Below are 25,889 nucleotides of genomic sequence, written 5' to 3' on the forward strand. Positions count from 1 at the left end.
ACATGAGAGGACAGGGACATAATGCCGGTAATTCGGGAACAATACGGATGTAATAAAGACGTGTTACATGTTTGTACGTCACCACCTCTATACTGGAGATTGGCAGCGGACGTTGGAATTGTGCGTTTCACGGTATCGTTGGATGGAGAAGAATCAGCCCGTGCAGCCCGCAGATAACAAGCCCCTAATGCAGCAGCAGCTCTGCGCTATCACACCCGGGAATGTCCCCCCATATCCTGCAGCATGAAGGAGCGGCTGCACGGACTGAACGACTCTTCCAGACATGGGAGACCAGCGGGAATAAAGACATGTGCACGAATAAGCACAAGATGGAGGCGGCAGCTCTGTTGTATACTTGGTGGGGGCTCTAAGATGAGCCTTTGGGTTCTTACTGCAGGGACGGGGCACATTACTTGGAGCCTAATGAGAAGAATCCGCCGCTGCTGCTTTATTTCTGCTCCATTCGAGTTCAGGCGGGAGATGTTCCTATTGGTAGAGACGGAGGAGGGGGCGTGGTGTTATCTGCGAGTCTATAGAAATATTCTACTTCCTCATTGGCTACAGTGTCTGGCGCTGAATACAAGTTTTAGATGCGGCCAATCAGAGAAGAAGCCCTCTGCTCCATCTGGGTATAAGAAGTGACGGTCGGAGCGCCGTTGTTAGATTTGATCAGATAATAGAGATGTCTGGAAGAGGAAAGCAAGGAGGCAAAGTGCGGGCTAAAGCCAAGACCCGCTCATCCCGGGCAGGACTTCAGTTCCCTGTCGGTCGTGTGCACAGACTTCTCCGCAAGGGCAACTACGCTCAGAGGGTCGGCGCCGGCGCTCCGGTATACATGGCAGCTGTGCTTGAATATCTGACTGCTGAGATCCTGGAACTGGCCGGAAATGCCGCCCGGGACAACAAGAAGACTCGAATCATCCCCCGTCACCTGCAGCTGGCCGTGCGCAATGACGAGGAGCTCAACAAACTGCTGGGTGGTGTGACCATCGCTCAGGGAGGCGTCCTGCCCAACATCCAGGCCGTTCTTCTGCCCAAGAAGACCGAGAGCAGCAAAAGCGCCAAGAGCAAGTGAGCGCCGCTTATCCCACATATAACCACAAAGGCTCTTTTAAGAGCCGCCCACATGGTCCTTAGAACAGAGCTCTCACCGCTGATCTCCGATATGTAAACTTTCTGCGCCAGATAAGTGGCTCTGATTGTACAGAGCACTAGCCAGCAGGAGGGGGCGACAACCTCCATTATGAGTTCATATACCGCTGGGATAAACATTAAAGAGGAAGCCGTAGGGAGGATGGGGGGTGCAGAACTGCTGCGTTACTCATGACCTTTACATTCACTATTGCCTCGTGTAGATGGTGGCGCCGTCCTCATTGGTCCAGGTGAAGACGACTCTGGTGTCTTGAGTGTATGTCGTGTAATTGTAATGCAGACTGAAGTGTGTTCTCTATCAAGTTATTGTAGTACAGGCGGAGCAGACTGGTGTCTTATCTGTGCTGGTTTATTGTAGAAGAGTAGCAGCAGACTTTAGTAATTGTAATACAAGTGGAACAGCCTCCAGTTCAGGGGTCTCAAACTCGGCCGGGTAAGTGGGCCACATATATGAATAAATAGAAGTTGACGGGCTGCATTTCAGCAATCAAGTGTCGCTAAGCGTTTGGCAGACACACAAATGTCATGATTGGGCAGCCCCTTTTAAGATGGTGCCACAGAGTCCTCTGTAGATACTGCCACAGTGCCCTCTGTAGATAATGCCACACACCCCTAGATGCTGCCACAGTGCCATCTGTAGATGCTGCCACGGTGCCCTCGGTAGATGCTGCCACGGTGCCCTCGGTAGATGCTGCCACGGTTCCCTCGGTAGATGCTGCCACAGTGCCTTATATGGACAGTGATGTCAGGGGCTTGCCCAGAGCAGGAGTCCCAGAGCAGAGTCGATTCTAGCAATCTGCCTGGGACTCCAGCTGTGCTCCTGACATCACTGTCCTTATGTGGACAGCGATGTCAGGGGATTCCACAGAGTCCCAGAGCAGAGCCTATACTAGCGCTCTGCCAGGGACTCCGCTCTGGGAAAGACCATGACAACACTGTCCATATATGGACAGCGATGTCAGGGATTTCCACAGAATCCCGGAGTAGAGCTTATACTAGCGCTCTGCCAGGGACTCCGCTCTGGGAAAGACCATGACAACACTGTCCATATATGGACAGCGATGTCAGGGAATTCCACAGAGTCCCGGAGCAGAGCCTGTATTAGCGGCTCTGTGTCCCGCGGGCCGAGTGCTTGAGACCCCTGCTCTAGTTCTAGTCTTTTCCGGCTCATTGTAGTAAAATAGGAGCATTCTGGTGTCTTGTCTGTGCTGGGTAATTTGAATACAGGTGGAGCAGACTATGGTGTCTTGTCTGTGCTGGGTAATTTGAATACAGGTGGAGCAGACTATGGTGTCTTGTCTGTGCCTGGTCATACTATTACGAAAGGAGCAGTCGCTGGTGTCTTTCCTGTGCTGGGTTATTGTAATACAGGTGGAGCAGATTCTAGCGTACTGTATGTGCTGGGACTTGGGTTCTTGTAATACAGGTGGAGCGTACTCTAATGTCCTGTCTGTTACAGTACACTAGAATCTGTTCACCTGTATTCATAAAACCCAGCACATACGTATTGATGTAATACAGATGGAAGTAGACTCTGGTGTCTATTCTGTGCGGGGTTATTGTATTACATCTGAAGCAAACTATAGTTGCTCGTCTGTGCCGGGTTATTGTATTACAGGTGGAGCAAACTAGTTGCTAGTCTGTTCTGGTTTATTGTAATACAGGTGGAGCAAACGTTGTTGTTTCTTTTTTTTTGGTGCAAGGTTATTGTAGCCGCAAACTCTAGTGTGTTTAGTCGTTATTGTAATTGCCTGGTTATTGGAGGAGCAGTCTCTGGTCACGCTGTAATAGAACAGGGACATAATACGGTAATAACGCGGCGTCCTGAAAGTTTTCCTGGAGAACGTCATCCGTGACGCCGTCACCTACACCGAGCACGCTAAGAGGAAGACCGTCACCGCTATGGACGTGGTGTACGCGCTCAAACGCCAGGGCCGCACTCTATACGGCTTCGGAGGTTAATTCCGCTCCTGCTCAGCTCCATTCTGCCGGACGGCTGGGATTAATAAGGCTGCTGGCAATAAATCTATTAACCTCTAGTACTAATAATGAATCTGTCTGCTGTCCCTATATAGGACTCACTTTATTACAGTAACGCGTGCAGTTTCTTGCAGAGCAATATTTAGTGAGACGCATTCAATGAATGAAAAAGGACAAACTGATGCAGCTGATACGGCATTTTTCAAGAGCAAAACCCTTCACACAGGGTCTCTTGCCGAGCTTTTTGACGCGGAAACCGCGTCGCAAAACTCGGCAGAAACGGCCCGAGAACGCCTCCCATTGATTTCAATGGGAGGCGTCGGCGTCTTTTTCCCGCGAGCAGTAAAACTGCCTCGCGGGAAAAAGAAGCGACATGCCCTATCTTCGGGCGCTTCCGCCTCCGACCTCCCATTGACTTCAATGGGAGGCAGGAGAAAGCGTGTTTTATGCCCGCGGCGCTCAATGGCCGCGGGCGAAAAACGGCGTGATAATTGCTGTTCACACGGAGTATTTTGGGGGAGGAATATCTGCCCCAAAATTCAGTTTGGAACTTTGAGGCAGATATTCCTCCCCCAAAATACTCCGTGTGAAATTAAACAGAATGCACCTATTTCTACTTCGTACTAACACTGTGCGTTGTCTATACTTAGGACTCACCTCATCCCACTAACGCATGAAGTTGCTGCAGAGTAACATTTAGTGAGACGCATTCAGAGAATGAAAAGTACAAATTGATGCAGCTCTATTCAGGAGTAAAATCTAATATCAGAGCTCCAATAGTGCGGTACTTGAGGGAGACGAACATTACAGCCCAGTTTGTCCCCTTTATGCCCCCACTTTTGATATTTGATTTATGTACCTTTCCCTTTTATTCCCCTTCATCTACGATAAGTCACAATGCTGAATGGGATTTGTTCATTAAATGGGGTGTTCTCTACATAGGGACCGTTCACCCCTTCCCTGTTAGGTAGAATATACCTCTCTAAGCTCGTTGTTTTATTGATCTATAATTTTTCTTAATACAAGAGATCCTTTGATCCGTGCGCTTCTTGCCCTTCTCTTCCCCTCCCTTTTTCATTTGTTCACATTTAGTTGGTGGTGTACACCAGGGCAGAATTAGAAGCTAAGAGTCCTTGAGAGGAATGCTTTGTTACCCTTATAGCGTCTCCTGTGTATATAAAGCATTGCCGCAGACCCCTCGTAGGACTTCTCCTTTGTAGTTTAGGAACTGCTCTTATCGGTACATGATGCGGGGATGGAATCTTCATCTAAACACCTGAGATGATGGTGGTTATACTCCAGGAGGACCGAATTGTGACAACGCTCTTGAGACTGGAAGATATAATTTAAGACACTATGTAGTCGGGGGCGGGTTGTAGATCATGAACATGAATCACTGGAGTAGTTGTACTATTAATGTGTTCTGTACAGTATAGTTAGTGCACCAATGAGGACAGCGCCACCATCTGCACGAGGCAGTAGTGAATGTGTAGGTCATAAGTAATGCAGCAGTTCTACACCCACCAACCTTACGGCTTCCTCTTCAATGTTTATCCCAGCGGTATATGAACTCATAATGGAGGTTGTCGCCCCCTCCTGCTGGCTAGTTCTCTGCACAAGCAGAGCCACTTATCTGGCGCAGAACGTTTACATATCGGTGATCAACGGTGAGAGCTCTGTTCTAAGGACCATGTGGGCGGCTCTTAGGAACAGTGTCACCAAAATTTTTTTTTTTCATGTCAGTTTTATGTTAGTGTTTTATTAAAAACGTTTTTATTTATTTGTGTGTTTGTGTGTTACTTTTTTCTATTTTTTCACTTTTTCTTCCCTATGGGGGCTGCCATTTTTTTTCCATTTCTGTATGTGTCGATTAACGACACATACAGACATGGAATACGGCAGCCACAGTCCCATAGGGACTGCGAACGGGGCCCGTCCCATCCACTTCTGTGTACGCCGTCTGTGTGGGAACGGCGCATGCGCCGCTCCCACACAGTCCAATTTGAAATGCGCGCCGTCTGGCGCCATTTTCCTGTGGACCGGAAGTCGCGGCCGGACAGTAAGATTACTACTTTCGGTCGCGGCTTCCGGACTTGTGCACTTGGACCAGCGGCAGCGGACGGGCCGGAGGGAGCCGCCGCGGCAGGAGCAGGTAAGAGATTTCTATGTATGTTCGTGTTTGTGTGTGTTTACTACTGTATGTAAACCTACTACACTGTGTGTTAGCTCAAAAAATGGTGACACACAGTGTAGGAGGTTAGACCGTTCAATCCCCTCGTTTATCCCAGCACTAGCCAGGATAAAGGAGGGGGGGATTCTCAGAGCTCACTAGAGCGAGGGCTTTTTTCCCCAATTTTGCAGCAAAAAGCAATGTGGTTGCTTTACCACATGCAATCCTGCAATTTTGGGAATAGCTCCATCTAGTGACCAGTGCTGGGAAATATTATAAATTCGAATCTAATTTATAATATTTCCTGACTCGTGAAAAAAATAAAAAAAATTTGAACAATGTTTAATCACCTACACACTAAATGTTTAACTAAAAAAAAAAATACATGTTTTGCTGGCAACACATTCCCTTTAAAAGAGCCTTTGTGGTTAAATGTGGATAAGCGGCGCTCACTTGCTCTTGGCACTTTTGCTGCTCTCGGTCTTCTTGGGCAGAAGAACGGCCTGGATGTTGGGCAGGACGCCTCCCTGAGCGATGGTCACACCACCCAGCAGTTTGTTGAGCTCCTCGTCATTGCGCACGGCCAGCTGCAGGTGACGGGGGATGATTCGAGTCTTCTTGTTGTCCCGGGCGGCATTTCCGGCCAGTTCCAGGACCTCAGCGGTCAGATATTCAAGCACAGCTGCCATGTATACCGGAGCGCCGGCGCCGACCCAATGAGCGTAGTTGCCCTTGCGGAGAAGTCTGTGCACACGACCGACAGGGAACTGAAGTCCGGCCCGGGATGAGCGGGTCTTGGCTTTAGCCCGCACTTTGCCTCCTTGCTTTCGTCTTCCAGACATCTCTATTATCTGATCAGATCTAACGGCTGCGCTCCGACCGTCACTTCTTATACCCGGATGGAGTAGAGGGCTTCTTCTCTGATTGGCCGCATCTAAAACTTGTATTAAACGCCAGACACTGTAGCCAATGAGGAAGTAGAATATTTCTATAGACTCCCAGATAACACCACGCCCCTCCTCTGTCTCTACCAATAGGAACATCTCCCGCCTGAACTCGAATGGAGCAGGAATAAAGCAGCAGCGGCGGATTCTTCTCATTAGGCTCCAAGTAATGTGCCCCGTCCCTGCAGTAAGAACCCAAAGGCTCTTCTAAGAGCCCCCACCAAGTATACAACAGAGCTGCCGCCTCCATCTTGTGCTTATTCGTGCACATGTCTTTATTCCCGCTGGTCTCCCATGTCTGGAAGAGTCGTTCAGTCCGTGCAGCCGCTCCTTCATGCTGCAGGATATGGGGGGACATTCCCGGGTGTGATAGCGCAGAGCTGTTGCTGCATTAGGGGCTTGTTATCTGCGGGCTGCACGGGCTGATTCTTCTCCATCCAAAGATACCGTGAAACGCACAATTCCAACGTCCGCTACCAATCTCCAGTATAAAGGTGGGGACGTACAAACATGTAACACGTCTTTATTACATCCGTATCGTTCCCGAATTACCGGCATTATGTCCCTGTCCTCTCATGTGACCGGCATTATGTTCCTGTTCCCTCATATTACCTGCATTATGTCCCTGTCCTCTCATGTGACCGGCATTATGACCCTGTTTCCTCATATTACTGGCATTATATCCCTGTTCCCTCATCTTCCAGGCATTATGTCCCTGTTGCTTCATATTACCGGGATTATGTCCCTGTTCCTTCATATTACAGGCATTATGTCCCTGTTCTTTCATATTACCGGCATTATGTCCCTGTTCCTTCATATTACTGGCATTATATCCCTGTTCCCTCATCTTCCAGGCATTATGTCCCTGTTGCTTCATATTACCGGGATTATGTCCCTGTTCCTTCATATTACCTGCATTATGTCCTTGTTCCTTCATATTACCGGCATTACGTCCCTATTCCTTCATATTACAGGCATTATGTCCCTGTTCCTTCATATTACCGGCATTATGTCCCTGTTCTTTCATATTACCGGCATTATGTCCCTGTTCCTTCATATTACTGGCATTATATCCCTGTTCCCTAATCTTCCAGGCATTATGTCCCTGTTGCTTCATATTACCGGGATTATGTCCCTGTTCCTTCATATTACCTGCATTATGTCCCTGTTCCTTCATATTACCGGCATTACGTCCCTATTCCTTCATATTACAGGCATTATGTCCCTGTTCCTTCATATTACCGGCATTATGTCCCTGTTCTTTCATATTACCGGCATTATGTCCCTGTTCCTTCATATTACCGGCATTATGTCCCTGTTCCTTCATATTACCGGTATTACGTCCCTATTCCTTCATATTACAGGCATTATGTCTCTGTTCCTTCATATTACAGGCATTATGTCCCTGTTCTTTCATATTACCGGAATTATGTCCCAGTTCCTGCATATTACCGGCATTATGTCCTTGTTCCTTCATATTACAGGCATTATGTCCCTGTTCCCTCATCTGAACCGGCATTATATCTCTATTCCTTCATATTACCGGCATTACGTCCCTGTTCCCTCAACTTACCGGCATTATGTCCCTGTTCCTTCATATTATCGGCATTACTTCCCTGTTCCTTCATATAACAGGCATTACGTCCCTGTTCCTTCATATTACCGGCATTATGTCCCTGTTCCTTCATATTAGCGGCTTTATGTCCTTGTTCCATCATATTGTCAGGGATCATTACTATGTATATTGTCTGAAAAATATTATCCTCACACATATGTATATACATTTCAGTTCTTTGTGTAATATACTGATATATATAACAAGTTCTTTGTTCATGTCGGACACACCTATGGAAGACACCGCCCCCTGGAATGCAAAGAGGAGTGTGCAGAAGAATGTATAGCAAAAGTTACAGCAGAAGAGCCAATGGAATTCAAGCAAGTCACACATCTATAGGGAGGGGCATGTGTCTTCTCTGTGTGTGTTTCTTTGTTCTGAATAAAAATGTCAGTCCCTCCTGGCTGACATTGAAGCTGTACCTCAGACATTTGTGTGGTGTACTTCTCTCCAGGCATGCCTTCAGCTTTCAATTTACAGAGGTGGTTATTCGGTGTGAAATGCGGACCTGACAATATTACAGGCATTATTTCCCTGTTCCTTCATATTACAGGCATTATGTCCCTGTTCCCTCATCTTCGAGGCATTATGTCCCTGTTCCTTCATATTACCGGCTTTATGTCCTTGTTCCCTCATCTACCAGGCATTATGTCCCTGTTCCTTCATCTGAACCGGCATTATGTGCCTCTCCCTTCATCTTACCGGCATTATGTCCCTGTTCCTTCATATTACCGGCATTACGTCCCTTTTCCCTCATCTTACCCGCATTTTGTCCCTGTTACCACATCTTAACGGCGATATGTCCCTGTTCCCTCATCTTACCGGCATTTTGTCCCTGTTCCCTCATCTTACCAGCATTATGTCCCTGTTCCTTTATATTATCGGCATTACTTCCCTGTTCCTTCATATAACAGGCATTACGTCCCTGTTCCTTCATTTTACAGGCATTATGTCCCTGTTCCTTCATATTACAGGCATTATGTCCCTGTTCCTTCATATTACAGGCATTATGTCCCTGTTCCATCATATTACCGGCATTATGTCCCTGTTCCTTCATATTACAGGCATTATGTTCCTGTTCCTTCATATTATAGGCATTATGTCCCTGTTCCATCATATTACCGGCATTATGTCCCTGTTCCTTCATATTGCAGGCATTATGTTCCTGTTCCTTCATATTACATGCATTATGTCCCTGTTCCCTCATCTTACCAGCATTATGTGCCTCTTCCTTCATATTACCGGCATTATGTCCCTGTTCCTTCATATTACCGGCATTATGTCACTGTTCCTTCATATTACAGGCATTATGTCCCTGTTCCTTCATATTACAGGCATTATGTCCCTGTTCCTTCATATTACCGGCATTATGTCCCTGTTCCTTCATATTACCGGCTTTATGTCCTTGTTCCATCATATTACAGGCATTATGTCCCTGTTCCTTCATATTACAGGCATTATGTCCCTGTTCCCTCATCTTCGAGGCATTATGTCCCTGTTCCTTCATATTACCGGCTTTATGTCCTTGTTCCCTCATATTACTGGCATTATGTCCCTGTTCCTTCATATTACAGGCTTTATGTCCCTGTTCCTTCATATTACAGGCTTTATGTCCCTGTTTCCTCATCTGAACCGGAATTATGTGCCTGTCCCTTCATCTTACCGGCATTATATACCTGTTCCTTCATATTATCGGCATTACGTCCCTGTTCCTTCATATTACCGGCATTACGTCCCTGTTCCCTCAACTTGTTGGCATTTTGTCCCTGTTCCCTCATCTTACTGGCATTATGTCTCTGTTCCTTCGTATTACCAACATTATGTCCCTGTTCCTTCATATTACAGGCATTATGTCCCTGTTCCTTCATATTACAGGCATTATGTCCCTGTTCCTTCATATTACAGGTATTATGTCCCTGTTCCATCATATTACCGGCATTATGTCCCTGTTCCTACATATTACAGGCATTATTTCCCTATTCCTTCATATTACAGGCATTATTTCCCTGTTCCTTCATATTACAGGCAATATCTCCCTGATCCTTCATATTACAGGCTTCATGTCCCTGTTCCTTCATATTACAGGCATTATGTCCCTGTTCCGTCATCTTAGAGACATTATGTCCCTGTTCCTTCATATTACCGGCTTTATGTACCTGTTCCCTCATATTACAGGTATTATGACCCTGTTCCATCATATTACCGGAATTATGTCCCTGTTCCTTCCTATTACAGGCATTATGTCCCTGTTCCTTCATATTACCGGCATAATGCGCATGTTCCCTCATATTACAGGCATTATGTCCCTGATCCTTCATATGACAGGCTTCATGTCCCTGTTCCTTCATATTACAGGCATTATGCCCCTGTTCCCTCATCTTCGAGGCATTATGTCCCTGTTCCTTCATATTACCGGCATAATGCGCCTGTTCCCTCATATTACAAGCATTATGTCCCTGATCCTTCATATTACAGACTTCATGTCCCTGTTCCTTCATATTACAGGCATTATGCCCCTGTTCCCTCATCTTCGAGGCATTATGTCCCTGTTCCTTCATATTACCGGCTTTATGTCCTTGTTTCCTCATATTACAGGCATTATGTCCCTGTTCCTTCATATTACAGGCTTTATGTCCCTGTTCCTTCATATTACATGCTTTATGTCCCTGTTCCCTCATCTACCAGGCATTATGTCCCTGTTCCTTCATCTGAACCGGCATTATGTGCTTGTCCCTTCATCTTACCGGCATTATGTCCCTGTTCCTTCATATTACCGGCATTACGTCCCTGTTCCCTCATCTTACCGGCAATTTGTCCCTGTTCCCACATCTTACCGGCAATATGTCCCTGTTCCCTCATCTTACTGGCATTATGTCCCTGTTCCTTTGTATTACCGACATTATCTCCTTGTACTTTCATATTACCGGCATTATGCCCCTGTTCCCTTAACTTACCGGCATTATGTCCCTGTTCCTTCATATTATCGGCATTACTTCCCTGTTCCTTTATATAACAGGCATTACGTCCCTGTTCCTACATATTACAGGCATTATGTCCCTGTTCCTTCATATTACAGGCATTATGTCCCTGTTCCATCATATTACCGGCATTATGTCCCTGTTCCTTCATATCACAGGCATTATGTTCCTGTTCCTTCATATTATAGGCATTATGTCCCTGTTCCATCATATTATCGGCATTATGTCCCTGTTCCTTCATATTATAGGCATTATGCTCCTGTTCCTTCATATTATAGGCATTAAGTCCCTGTGCCTTTATATTACAGGCATTAAGTCCCTGTGCCTTTATATTACCGGCATTATGTCCCTGTTCCTTCATATTACCTGCATTATGTCCCTGTTCCCTCATCTTACCAGCATTATGTGCCTCTTCCTTCATATTACCGGCATTATGTCCCTTTACCTTCATATTACAGCCCTTATGTCCCTGTTCCTTCATATTACAGGCATTATGTCCCTGTTCCTTCATATTACCGGCTTTATGTCCCTGTTCCTTCATATTACAGGCATTATGTCCCTGTTCCTTCATATTACAGGCATTATGTCCCTGTTCCTTCATATTACCGGCTTTATGTCCTTGTTCCATCATATTACAGGCATTATGTCCCTGTTCCTTCATATTACAGGCATTATGTCCCTGTTCCTTCATATTACAGGCATTATGTTCCTGTTCCTACATTATTATAGGCATTATTTCCTTGTTCCTTCCTATTACCGGCATTATGTCCATGTCCTCTCATATTACCGGCATTACGTCCCTGTTCCTTCATATTACAGGCATTATGTCCCTGTGCCTTTATATTACCATCATTATGTCCCTGTTCCTTCATATTACCGGCATTATGTCCCTGTTCCTTCATATTACATGCATTATGTCCCTGTTCCCTCATCTTACCAGCATTATGTGCCTCTTCCTTCATATTACCGGCATTATGTCCCTGTTCCTTCATATTACAGGCATTATGTCCCTGTTCCCTCATATTACAGGCATTATGTTCCTGTTCCTTCATATTACAGGCATTATGTCCCTGTTCCTTCATATTACCGGCTTTATGTCCTTGTTCCCTCATATTACAGGCATTATGTCCCTGTTCCTTCATATTACAGGCTTTATGTCCCTGTTCCTTCATATTACAGGCTTTATGTCCCTGTTCCCTCACCTACCAGGCATTATGTCCCTGTTCCTTCATCTGAACCGGCATTATGTGCCTGTCCCTTCATCTTACCGGCATTATATCTCTGTTCCTTCATATTATCGGCATTACGTCCCTGTTCCTTCATATTATCGGCATTACGTCCCTGTTCCTCATCTTATTGGCATTTTGTCCCTGTTTCCTCATCTTACCGGCAATATGTCCCTGTTCCCTCATCTTACTGGCATCATGTCCCTGTTCCTTCGTATTACCGACATTATCTCCTTGTACTTTCATATTACGGGCATTATGTCCCTGTTCCCACATCTTCGAGGCATTATGTCCCTGTTCCCTCATATTACAGGTATTATGTCCCTGTTCCATCATATTACCGGCATTATGTCCCTGTTCCTTCATATTACCGGCATAATGCGCCTGTTCCCTCATATTACAGGCAATATGTCCCTGATCCTTCATATTACAGGCTTCATGTCCCTGTTCCTTCATATCACAGGCATTATGTCCCTGTTCCCTCATCTTCGAGGCATTATGTCCCTGTTCCTTCATATTACCGTCTTTATGACCTTGTTCCCTCGTATTACAGGCATTATGTCCCTGTTCCTACATATTACAGGCTTTATGTCCCTGTTCCTTCATATTACAGGCTTTATGTCCTTGTTCCCTGATATTACCGGCATTACGTCCCTGTTTCTTCATATTACCGGCTTTATGTCCCTGTTCCCTCATATTACAGGTATTATGTCCCTGTTCCATCATATTACCGGCATTATGTCCCTGTTCCTTCCTATTACAGGCATTATGTCCCTGTTCCTTCATATTACCGGCATAATGTGCCTGTTCCTTCATATTACAGGCATTATGTCCCTGATCCTTCATATTACAGGCTTCATGTCCCTGTTCCTTCATATTACAGGCATTATGTCCCTGTTCCTTCATATTACAGGCATTATGCCCCTGTTCCCTCATCTTCGAGGCATTATGTCCCTGTTCCTTCATATTACCGGCTTTATGTCCCTGTTCCTTCATATTACAGGCATTATGTCCCTGTTCCTTCATATTACCGGCTTTATGTCCCTGTTCCCTCATATTACAGGTATTATGTCCCTGTTCCATCATATTACCGGCATTATGTCCCTGTTCCTTCCTATTACAGGCATTATGTCCCTGTTCCTTCATATTACCGGCATAATGCGCCTGTTACCTCATATTACAGGCATTATGCCATATATAGTAGGGAAAATGGACATAATGCCGGTAATATGTCCCTGTTCCCTCATCTTACAGGCATTATGTCCCTGTTCCCTCATATTACCGGCATTACGTCCCTGCTCCTTCATATTACCGGAATTACGTCCCTATTTATTAAAATCACCGGCATTATATCCCTGTTCCTTCATATTACCAACATTATGTCCCTGTTCCTTCATATTACAGGCATTTTGTCCCTGTTCCTTCATATCACCGGCATTATGTCATTGTTCTTTCATATTACCGGTATTATGTCCTTGTTCCTTCATATTACAGGCATTATGTCCCTGTTACTTCATCTTACCCGCATTATGTCCCTGTTCCTTCGTATTACCGGCATTACGTCCCGGTTTCTTCATATTACCGGCATTACGTCCCTGTTTCTTCATATTACCGGCATTACGTCCCGGCTCCTTCATATTATCGGCATTACGTCCCTGTTCCCTCATCTTACCGGCATTTTGTCCCTGTTCCTTTATCTTACCGGCATTATGTCCCTGTTCCTTCATCTTACTGACATTATGTCCCTGTTCCTTCATATTACAGGCATTATGTCCCTTTTCCTTCATATTATAGGCATTATGTCCTTGTTCCATCATATTACAGGCATTATGTCCCTGTTCCTTCATAATACAGGCATTATGTTCCTGCATCTTACCGGCATTTTACATATTACAGGTATTATATCCGTGTTTCTTCATATTACAGGCATTATGTCCCTGTTCCTTCATATTACCGGCACTATGTCCCTGTTTCTTCATTTTATCGGCATTATGTCATTGTTCCTTCATATTACCGGCTCCTGACCGTCCGTCTCCACTCAGCTGTCCCTGGCTCCTGACCGTCTGTCTGCACTCGGATGTCCCTTGCTCCTGACCGTCTGTCTGCACTCAGCTGTCCCTGCCTCCTGACCGTCTGTCTGCATTCGGCTGTCCCTGGCTCCTGACCGACTCTCTGCACTCGGCTGTCCCTGGCTCCTGACCGTCCCTCTGCACTCGGCTGTCCCTGACTCCTGACCGTCTCTGCCCTCAGCTGTCCCTGGCTCCTGACCGTCTCTCTGCACTCGACTGTCCCTGGCTCCTGACCGTCTGTCTGCACTCGGCTGTCACTGTTTCCCGACCGTCTGTCTGCACTCAGCTGTCCCTGTCTCCTGACTGTCTGTCTGCACTCGGCTGTCCCTGGCTCCTGACCGTCTGTCTGCACTCGGCTGTCCCTGTCTCCTGACCGTCTGTCTGCACTCTGCTGTCTCTGTCTCCTGACCGTCTCTCTGCACTCGGCTGTCCCTGACTCCTGACCGTCTCTCTGCACTCGGCTGTCCCTGACTCCTGACCGTCTCTCTGCACTCGGCTGTCCCTGGCTCCTGACCCACTCTCTGCACTCGGCTGTCCCTGACTCCTGACCGTCTGTCTGCACTCGGCTGTCCCTTGCTCCTGACCGTCTTTCTGCACTCGGCTGTCCCTGGCTCCTGACCGTCTCTCTATACTCGGCTGTCCCTGGCTCCTGACCGTCTCTTTGTACTCGGCTGTCCCTGGCTCCTGCCTGTCTGTCTACACTCGACTGTCCCTGGCTCCTAAACGTCTCCCTGCACTCGGCTGTCCCTGGCTCCTGACCGTCTCTCTGCACTCAGCTGTCCCTGGCTCCTGACCGTTTCTTATCACTCGGCTGTCCCTGGCTGCTGACCGTCTCTCTGCACTCGGCTGTCTCTGGCTCCTAACCGTTTCTTATCACTCGGCTGTCCCTAACGCCTGACCGTCTTTATGCACTCGGCTGTCCCTGGCTCCTGACCGTCTGACTCCACTCAGCTGTCCCTAGCTCCTGACCGTTTCTTATTACTCGGCTGTCCCTAACTCCTGACCGTCTGTCTGCACTCTGCTGTCCCTGTCTCCTGACCTTCTCTCTGCACTCGGCTGTCCCTGTCTCCTGTCCTGCATTATGTCCCTGTTCCTTTATATTACAGGCATTATGTCCCTGTTCCTTCATATTACCGGCAATTTATCCCTGTTCCCTCATCTTACCGGCATTAAGTCCCTGTTCCTTCATATTACCGTCATTATGTCCCTGTTCCTTCATATTACCGGCATTACGTCCCTGTTCCTTCATATTACCGGCATTATGTCCCTATTCCTTCATATTACCGGCATTATGTCCCTATTCCTTCATATTACCGGCATTATGTCCCTGTTCCTTCATAATACAGGCCTTATGTCCCTGTTCCTTCATATTACAGGCTTTATGTCCCTGTTCCTTCATATTTTCGGCATTATGTCCCTGTTCCTTCATATTACCGGCATTATTTCCCTGTTTCTTCATATTACAGGCATTATGTCCCTATTCCTTCATATTACAGGCATTATGTCCCTGTTCCTTCATATTACCGGCAATTTATCCCTGTTCCCTCATCTTACCGGCATTATGTCCCTGTTCCTTCATATTACCGGCATTATGTCCCTGTTCCTTCATATTTCCGGCATTATGTCCCTGTTCCTTAATATTAGCGGCATTATGTCCCTGTTCCTTCATATTTCCGGCATTATGTCCCTGTTCCTTCATCTTACCGGCATTATGTCCCTTTTCCCTTATATTACCGGCATTTTGTCCCTGTTCCTTCATATTACCGGCAATTTATCCCTGTTCCCTCATCTTACCGGCATTATGTCCCTGTTCCTTCAATTTATCCCTGTTCCCTCATCTTAGCGGCATTATGTCCCTGTTCCTTCATATTTCCGGCATTATGTCCCTGTTCCTTCATATTATGTCCCTTTTCCCTTATATTACCGGCATTATGTCCCTGTTCCCTCATCCTGGCATTATGTCCCTGTTCCTTCATATTAGCGGCATTATGTCCCTGTTACCTCATCTTACCGGCATTATGTCCCTGTTCCTACATATTACCGGCATTATGTCCCTGTTCCTTTATATTACAGGCATTATGTCCTCGTACCTTCATATTACCGGCATTATGTCCCTGTTCCTTCATATTACAGCCATTATGTCCCTGTTCCTTCTATGTCCCTGTTACCTCATCTTACCGGCATTATGTCCCTGTTCCTACATATTACCGGCATTATGTCCCTGTTCCTTTATATTACAGGCAATATGTCCTCGTACCTTCATATTACCGGCATTATGTCCCTATTCCTTCATATTACCGGCATTATGTCCCTGTTTCTTCATATTACAGGCATTATGTCCCTGTTCCTTCATATTACCGGCATTATGTCCCTGTTCCTTCATATTACCGGCATTTTGTCCGTGTTCCCTCATCTTACCGGCATTATATCCTTGTACCTTCCTCTTACCGGCATTATGTCCCTGTTCCTTCATATTACCGGCATTATGTCCCTGTTCCTTCATATTACCGGCATTATGTCCCTGTTCCTTCATATTACCGGCAATTTATCCCTGTTCCCTCATCTTACCGGCATTTTGTCCCTGTTCCCTCATCTTACCGGCATTTTGTCCCTGTTCCCTCATCTTACCGGCATTATGTCCCTGTTCCTTCATATTTCCAACATTATGTCCCTGTTCCTTCATATTACAGGCATTTTTTCCCTGTTCCTTCATATTACCGGCATTATGTCCCTGTTCCATCATATTACAGGCATTATGTCCCTGTTCCATCATATTACCAACATTTTGTCCGTGTTCCCTCATCTTACCGGCATTATGTCCTTGTACCTTCCTCTTACCGGCATTATGTACCTCTTCCTTCATCTTACCGGCATAATGTCCCTGTTCCCTCATCTTACCGGCATTATATCCCTGTTCCTTCATATTTTCGGCATTACCTCCCTGTTCCTTCATATATCAGGCATTACGTCCCTGTTCCTTCATATTACAGGCATTATGTCCCTGTTCCTTCATATTACAGGCATTATGTCCCTGTTCCTTCATATTACAGGCATTATGTCCCTGTTCCTTCATATTACAGGTATTATGTCCCTGTTCCATCCTATTAGCGGCATTATGTCCCTGTTCCTACATATTACAGGCACTATATCCCTGTTCCCTCATCTTACCTGCATTATGTCCCTGTTCCCTCATCTTCGAGGCATTATGTCCCTGTTCCTTCATATTACCGGCTTTATGTCCTTGTTCCCTCATATTACAGGCATTATGTCCCTGTTCCTTCATATTACAGGCTTTATGTCCCTGTTCCTTCATATTACAGGCTTTATGTCCCTGTTCCCTCATCTACCAGGCATTATGTCCCTGTTCCTTCATCTGAACCGGCATTATGTGCCTGTCCCTTCATCTTACCGGCATTATGTCCCTGTTCCTTCATATTATCGGCATTACGTCCCTGTTCCTTCATATTACCGGCATTACGTCCCTGTTCCCTCATCTTATTGGCATTTTGTCCCTGTTCCCTCATCTTACCGGCAATATGTCCCTGTTCCCTCATCTTACAGGCATTATGTCCCTGTTCCTTCATATTACCGGCTTTATGTCCTTGTTCCCTCATATTACAGGCATTATGTCCTGTTTCTTCATATTACAGGCTTTATGTCCCTGTTCCTTCATATTACAGGCTTTATGTCCCTGTTCCCTCATCTACCAGGCATTACGTCCCTGTTCCTTCATCTGAACCGGCATTATGTGCCTGTCCCTTCATCTTACCGGCATTATGTCCCTGTTCCTTCATATTATCGGCATTACGTCCCTGTTCCTTCATATTACCGGCATTACGTCCCTGTTCCCTCATCTTATTGGCATTTTGTCCCTGTTCCCTCATCTTACAGGCATTATGTCCCTGTACCTTCATATTACAGGTATTATGTCCCTGTTCCTTCATCTTACCGGCATAATGTCCCTGTTCCCTCATCTTACCGCCATTACCTCCCTGTTCCTTCATATAACAGGCATTACGTCCCTGTTCCTTCATATTACAGGCATTATGTCCCTTCATATTACTGGCATTATGTCCCTGTTCCTTTATATTACAGGTATTATGTCCCTGTTCCATCCTATTACCGACATTATATCCCTGTTCCTTCATATTACAGGCATTATGTTCCTGTTCCTTCATATTATAGGCATTATGTCCCTGTTCCATCGTATTACCGGCATTATGTGCCTGTCCCTTCATCTTACCAGCATTATGTCCCTGTTCCTTCATATTACCGGCATTATGTTCCTGTTCCTTCATATTACCGGCATTACGTCCCTGTTCCCTCATCTTACCGGCATTATGTCCCTGTTCCTTCATATTACCGGCATTATGTTCCTGTTCCTTCATATTACCGGCATTACGTCCCTGTTCCCTCATCTTATTGGCATTTTCTCCCTGTTCCCTCATCTTACCGGCAATATGTCCCTGTTCCCTCATCTTACAGGCATTATGTCCCTGTTCCCTCATCTTACCGGCTTTATGTCCTTGTTCCCTCATATTACAGGCATTACGTCCCTGTTCCCTCATATTACAGGCATTACGTCACTGTTCCTTCATATTACAGGCTTTATGTCCCTGTTCCTTCATATTACAGGCTTTATGTCCCTGTTCCCTCATCTACCAGGCATTATGTCCCTGTTCCTTCATCTGAACCGGCATTTTGTGCCTGTCCCTTCATCTTACCGGCATTATGACCCTGTTCCTTCATATTATCGGCATTACGTCCCTGTTCCTTCATATTACCAGCATTACGTCCCTGTTCCCTCATCTTATTGGCATTTTGTCCCTGTTCCCTCATCTTACCGGCAATATGTCCCTGTTCCCTCATCTTACAGGCATTATGTCCCTGTTCCTTCATATTATCGGCTTTATGTCCTTGTTCCCTCATATTACAGGCATTATGTCCCTGTTTCTTCATATTACAGGCTTTATGTCCCTGTTCCTTCATATTACAGGCTTTATGTCCCTGTTCCCTCATCTACCAGGCATTATGTCCCTGTTCCTTCATCTGAACCGGCATTATGTTCCTGTCCCTTCATCTTACCGGCATTATGTCCCTGTTCCTTCATATTATCGGCATTACGTCCCTGTTCCTTCATATTACCGGAATTACGTTCCTGTTCCCTCATCTTATTGCCATTTTGTCCCTGTTCCCTCATCTTACAGGCATTATGTCCCTGTACCTTCATATTACAGGTATTATGTCCCTGTTCCTTCATATTACAGGTATTATGTCCCTGTTCCTTTATCTTACCAGCATAATGTCCCTGTTCCCTCATCTTACCGGCATTACCTCCCTGTTCCTTCATATAACAGGCATTACGTCCCTGTTCCTTCATATTACAGGCATTATGTCCCTGTTCCTTCATATTACAGGCATTACGTCCCTGTTCCTTCATATTACAGGCTTTATGTCCCTGTTCCTTCATATTACAGGGTTTATGTCCCTGTTCCCTCATCTACCAGGCATTATGTCCCTGTTCCTTCATCTGAATTGGCATTATGTGCCTGTCCCTTCATCTTACCGGCATTATGTCCCTGTTCCTTCATATTATCGGCATTAGGTCCCTGTTCCTTCATATTACCGGCATTACGTCCCTGTTCCCTCATCTTATTGGCATTTTTTCCCTGTTCCCTCATCTTACAGGCATTATGTCCCTGTTCCTTCATATTACAGGTATTATGTCCCTGTTCCTTCATATTACAGGTATTATGTCCCTATTATGTCCCTGTTCCTTCATATTACAGGTATTATGTCCCTGTTCCTTCATATTACCGGCATAATGTGCCTGTTCCCTCATAATACAGGCATTATGTCCCTGATCCTTCATATTGCAGGCTTCATGTCCCTGTTCCTTCATATTACCGACTTTATGTCCTTGTTCCCTCATATTACAGGCATTATGTCCCTGTTCCTTCATATTACCGTCTTTATGTCCTTGTTCCCTCATATTACAGGCATTATGTCCCTGTTCCTTCATATCACAGGCATTTTGTCCCTGTTCCTTCATATTACAGGCATTATGTCCCTGTTCTCAGGGGCGTAGCTAAAGGCTCATGGGCCCCGATGCAAAAATCCTTACTGGGCCCCCCCCCCCTCGCAAACTTCTCATGGCCGACGGTCCGCAGCTTTCAGCTGCATCGCTGGGTCTCCTAAGTGACCCAACAATGCAGCACTAGCAGCCGGGGCGTCACTAAGGCTGGGTTCACACACACTATTTACGGACGTAATTCGGGCGTTTTAGCATTGAATTACGTCCGAAAATGCGGCTCAAAAGCGTTGGCACACATCTGCCCATTCATTTGAATGGGTTTTACAATGTTCTGTGCCGACGGTCATTTTTTTTTACGCCCCGCTGTCAAAAGGCGGCGCGTAAAAAAGACGCCCGCGTCAAAGAAGTGCCTGTCACGTCTTCAGACGTAAATGGAGCCGTTTTCCATGGACTCCATAGAAAAACAGCTCCAATTACGTCCGTAATGGACGCAGCGAAAGACGCCTGCACATGCCATTACGTCTGAAATTCCGGAGCTGTTTTCTCCTGAAAACAGCTCTGTAATTTCAGCCGTAACGGACGCTGCCGTGTGAATGTGGTGGCCCGTGGGTGGCGGGGGATGCAGGAACCCAAACTGGTGGATACTGGGCTCTCTGTCTTGTGTCACGGTGGTATTTTGCCTTGCAGGCCTTCCCACCTCCCAGGGACACACACACACAGTGATGAGGGGGCTGCACAAGATGATGATGATGACTGTTGTTTCCCCCGGGGCACTCCCTTGGTGGCTGACTCCTGTCTGGTGTTATTTGGGGTGCCCTTGGTGTAGAGTGCAAATAGAAGACAGGAGACGGTGGTGGCAGTTAATCAGGAGAGCTTGCATGCACACTTTTACTTTTCAAGATGGAGATTGTACAATACAAATATGTCATCCAAATTCAGCTCAATCAGTGTAGCCCAATGCTAAATGCAGGAGTGCTATTATCTCTCTACTCACAGTCTCTCTTTCTGGACTCTTCTGGCTCCTTGAGCTGTTATTCCAATAAATCTCTTTAGGCCTGTCTTTCTCTGTAATCCGAAAATGGCTGAACTCAGGAGCACCTTCACTGTGCTTCCTGCTGCATCCACTCCTAGCTCACCACTGCCCTCACTCACTCTAACCACTCCCTAATTAACTCCTCCCAGCTTCTGTTACATTATAGAAAACCACTCCGCATAGGCTGAAACACAATGTCATAACATTTCTGGACCTGTAGATGGCAGCATAACACAACACATGAAGACAAACATAGTTTTCATAGTAGTGCTCCTGTGGGACACTACATACACCCCCTCTTTAAATAAAGCCGTCCTCGGCGTCCGACTCTCCAGCCGGCAGGTTAACCTAAAACAAAGGTTAATCACAATTGCAATAATAAACTAAGAGTCCATACAGTCTCTGAGGAATGTGAGGATATAATGCTGAACAGGGAAAATGTCCAAGAGTCCTTGTCATATGAACTGGGGAAAATGAAGGGCTTGTTACCCAATTGGGATGCAAACAATACAGTCTCTGGTGAAGGATAATCCAAAAATGAAGTCTCAGATTCAACAGTTCAATCTTGATATCGAGCTGGCATCTTACCTCGGGTAGCTCTATCAGATCTCCTCAGGGGCTCCTCTATAGCAATTTCAGGGTCCCTGGATTCCTCTGGACCAGGCCGGAACTCGGATGACGAGGTCACTTGGTCCTCGCCGGGATCAAGAACAGTTCTTGGAACAAAAATAGACAGCCAAGGTTGGAACAGCCAATCAAGAGGGGACATACTAGTTGTTGGCGGTAGCGGTTCAGCTGCAGGAGATTTCTCAGTTGTCTGTGGTTCTGCTGGTACCTCTTCCTTTAGGCAGAGCTTGAGACGATTACGGTGGACGACTTGGGAATCTCGGCCTTCGCGCACAATCTCATAGACATCAGTCCCAGGGTGCGGGATGGACTTAATTGTGTATGGTTCTTTCTGCCACTTGCTGTCCAACTTACTTGAACGATGGTTGTTTTTCAGCCACACACGGTCTCCAATTTGGAAGGGTTCTGCTTCGGCCTTTTGATCAAAACCTGCTTGTTGCCTTTGACGAGCATCTTCCATCCTTCTTTCCACAATCTCGTTGGCTTCAGCCAGGCGACGCTGGTGATCACTCACCCACTCTGTGTTTGGCAGGGGGTTGATAGTATCTGGAACTTCGACATCCATGGCCAAGTCCGAAGGCAATTTGCCCTGACGGCCAAACAGGAGATAGTAAGGAGTGTACCCTGTGGAGCAGTGCACAGTGTTGTTATACAGGTACACCAATTCTGGCAGGAGAGTCGGCCAATCAGCCCTCTTCTGGGCCGGAACAGTTCTTAACATCCCAATAAGAGTCTGGTTCATCTTTTCACATAAGCCATTACCTTGTGGATGATAAGCGGTAGTTCTCAGCTTCTGACAGCCATAGAGGGAACACAACTCGTGGAACAGTTGAGACTCAAATGCGGAACCACGATCAGTCAGGATCTTGTCCGGACAGCCATAGGGGAGTACGAAATTCTTCCAAAAGATGGCAGCGGTGGTCTTGGCAGTCAGGTCTTTCACTGGCATAGCTACCACGAACTTCGTATAGTGGTCAATTATAGTTATAGCATAAGTATACCCAGTGCGGCTTGGTTCAAACTTGACATGGTCAATGGCTACCAGTTCCAGCGGTCTATGACTGATGATGGGGTGAAGTGGGGCTCTCTGGTCATGACGCTCTCCTCGGCTCTGAGCACAGTTGGGACATTCTCGGCACCACTTCTCTATGTCGTCTCTCATGCCAATCCAGTAAAATCGTCGGCGTATGGTATCTTCCGTTTTATGAACCCCAAAGTGTCCCGATCTGTCATGGTAGGCTTCCAAGATGGATTTGGAATCTCGCCGGGGTACCACAATTTGATGTAGACGCTCACCCGTTACTGGATCCAGGGCAGTCCTCTGTAGTAGACCTCTGGACACGAAAAGTCGATTCCTCAGTCTCCATAGACAAATTAATTCCTGATCAGCTTGACCTCTACGTATTCGGTCCGGAGTCCTCTTCTGAAGAAGGGAAGTCTGCAATTCCTGTAGGTTTCTACTCTCCCGTTGGAATCTAGCCCACTGTCTGGAATCTTGGGAGCAGTCAGGAACATTTGGTTGCGGATGTTCGTTTCGCTTCCTCTGAGCGATCACCGAATTCTGGGTTGCAAACTGGGCATAGAATGTAGGCATCTCTACCTCTTCCCATTCATCATTACATCGGACCGGTTCTTCACCCACAGGCAAACGGGATAAGGCATCGGCATTCACGTTGGACGCACCAGTCCGGTACTTGATCACAAACTGATAATTCGCCAGTCTGGATGCCCATCGCTGTTCAAGAGCTCCCAGTCGCGCTGTATCCAAGTGGGCCAGCGGATTATTATCCGTGAAGATGATGAAGGGTGTTGCAGCCAGGTAATCTTTAAATTTTTCGGTCACTGCCCACACAAGGGCCAGGAATTCCAGCTTAAAGGAACTATAATTCTGGTCGTTCCGTTCAGCGCCTCGAAGACCTCTGCTGGCATAAGCGATGACTCTCTCTTTCTGGTCCTGTACCTGCGACAGGACGGCCCCCAATCCCTTCTGGCTGGCATCAGTATACAGCCTAAAGGGTTGGTTGTAGTCAGGATATCCCAGGATAGGTGGTTCGGTTAACAGCTGCTTCAGCTTCTGGAAAGCGGCTTCATGGGCTTCAGCCCACTCAATCGGGATCCTTCTCTTCATAGCTTCCTTGGAGTGACCTCTCAACAATCCCTGGAGGGGTTCTGCAATCTGGGCAAAGTGTGGGATGAACCGTCTATAATACCCTGCAAATCCCAAGAAACTTCTCACCTCCTTGACTGTGGTAGGGGCTGGCCAGCTCTTTACTGCTGCTACTTTGCCTGGATCAGGAACCACTCCTTCTGCACTCACGACATGGCCTAAGTAATGGACTTCCGGCTTCAGGAGATGACACTTGGAGGGTTTCACTTTCAGGCCATATTTGATGAGGGTTTTGAGGACTTCTGCCAGGTGCTGTAGGTGTTCCTCATAAGTCTTTGAGTAGATGATTACGTCGTCCAGGTACAAGAGGACGGTCTCGAAGTTTTGGTGACCCAGGCAGCGTTCCATCAGCCTCTGGAAGGTTCCTGGGGCATTGCATAGCCCAAAGGGCATACAATTAAACTCGAACAACCCCATGGGAGTAGTGAAAGCAGTCTTTTCCCTATCTTCGGGAGCCATAGGTACCTGCCAATACCCGCTGGTCAAATCCAGAGTTGAGAAGTAGGCAGCAGACCCCAAAGCAGTCAGGGATTCTTCAATGCGTGGCAGGGGATACGCATCCTTGTGAGTGATATTATTGATTTTGCGGTAGTCCACGCAGAATCTAATGTTGCCATCCTTCTTTTTCACCAGGACTAGGGGTGCAGCCCATGGACTGTAGCTCTCCCGAATCACATCTGCGTCCTTCATTTCCCGAATCATTTTCTTCACTGGCTGGTACATGGCTGGTGGAAGGGGACGGTACCTTTCTTTGATGGGTGGATGGACGCCTGTAGGGATGGTGTGCTCAATGATAGTAGCCTTCCCAAAATCCATAGGATGTTTACTGAAGGCTTGTTGATTGTCTTTGGCCACCATCAGGGCTCCTTCGATCTCCTCTTCGGTAGTATTAGCATCGCCAACATGGATCTCGGTCCACCAGGGTTTTGTTGTCATCTCAGGGGTAACTTGATTCTGGGTAGCTTGCTGGAACACTGTAGTCTCAGGGCTCCAGACATCTTGGAAGAAGACCTGTGAGAGCTTAGCAACTGGACGGTATTTACTCAGTACCACAGCCGTATCACCAATGTTCAGGAGGCGAATAGGTACCCTCCCATTAGAAACAGTCACTAGACTTCTGGCTGCTAGCACGGTCGGATGATCTTCCAGAAGAAGAGGTTCCACAAGGGCCTGGTAATCTTGACCTTGCAAACCTGGACGAGCTCGACACCACAGAATGGTTTCCGTCTCTGGTTCCAGAGTCACTGGTTGTGAGTCCATGATGCGGGCACGGCAGATCTCACCCTTTTCATTCGTGAACCTCTGTTGGGCATTCAAGAGACGGATAGCATGCTGAATTGCATTTTGATTGGAGACAGGGACTGTAGAAAGTGCTCGGTGTAGGGCATCTAGCATCTCTTCATAGCAATTCCTAAGAACATTCATGCCCAGCACCACTGGTGGAAAGTCATCATCCCAGACGTTCACTACAATTACGCCTTGCTGGGGCAGTTCAGTTTCTCCCATCTGGATCGTGGGTTCCCAGTAGCCCCGATGGGGTATCGATTGTCCATTACTGGCTACAATGTTAAGCCACGTGTCTGGGGGTTGTATCAGCTGGTCGAGGTCCCAGTACTTCTCAAACCAACTTCTCTGCAGAGTGGTGACTTGAGAGCCAGTGTCCAGTAAGGCCGACAGTGGGATCCCATTTAGGTGGATCGTAATCACTGGACACTGCCCAATGTACCGGGGAATCCATTCTGGTGTTGTGGGACCTATTGGTCTTCCTCCCGAGGGGCGGTCCTCTGCCTCGGGGGATTGTCGTTTAACTGACGACATTCTCTTTCAATATGGCCAGCTCTTTGACACCTACGACAAATGGGTCTTCCGGTGGTATCAAATCTGTCAGAAGAGC

The 25,889-nt window shown here is 46.7% G+C and overlaps 2 protein-coding genes across 2 annotated transcripts; one reads left to right on the forward strand and one right to left on the reverse strand.

Moving 5' to 3' along the window:
• The first annotated feature begins 682 nt into the window (after positions 1-682).
• Positions 683-1,075, forward strand: LOC142663774 (histone H2A type 1-like). Its single transcript, XM_075842608.1, has one exon. It carries the CDS (start codon positions 683-685, stop codon positions 1,073-1,075), a length of 393 nt encoding a protein of 130 aa, XP_075698723.1.
• A 4,676-nt stretch (positions 1,076-5,751) lies between these two features.
• On the reverse strand, positions 5,752-6,144 carry LOC142662975 (histone H2A type 1-like). The gene has a single exon (XM_075841267.1). It carries the CDS (start codon positions 6,142-6,144, stop codon positions 5,752-5,754), a length of 393 nt encoding a protein of 130 aa, XP_075697382.1.
• Positions 6,145-25,889: the final 19,745 nt, after the last annotated feature.

Source organism: Rhinoderma darwinii, chromosome 11 (assembly GCF_050947455.1).
Source record: "Rhinoderma darwinii isolate aRhiDar2 chromosome 11, aRhiDar2.hap1, whole genome shotgun sequence".
NCBI lineage: Eukaryota > Metazoa > Chordata > Amphibia > Anura > Rhinodermatidae > Rhinoderma > Rhinoderma darwinii.

Bases quoted from the DNA above. Each gene is read 5' to 3' on its own strand.
- LOC142663774 (XM_075842608.1), top strand. From the start codon at position 683: ATGTCTGGAAGAGGAAAGCAAGGAGGCAAAGTGCGGGCTAAAGCCAAG.
- LOC142662975 (XM_075841267.1), bottom strand. From the start codon at position 6,144: ATGTCTGGAAGACGAAAGCAAGGAGGCAAAGTGCGGGCTAAAGCCAAG.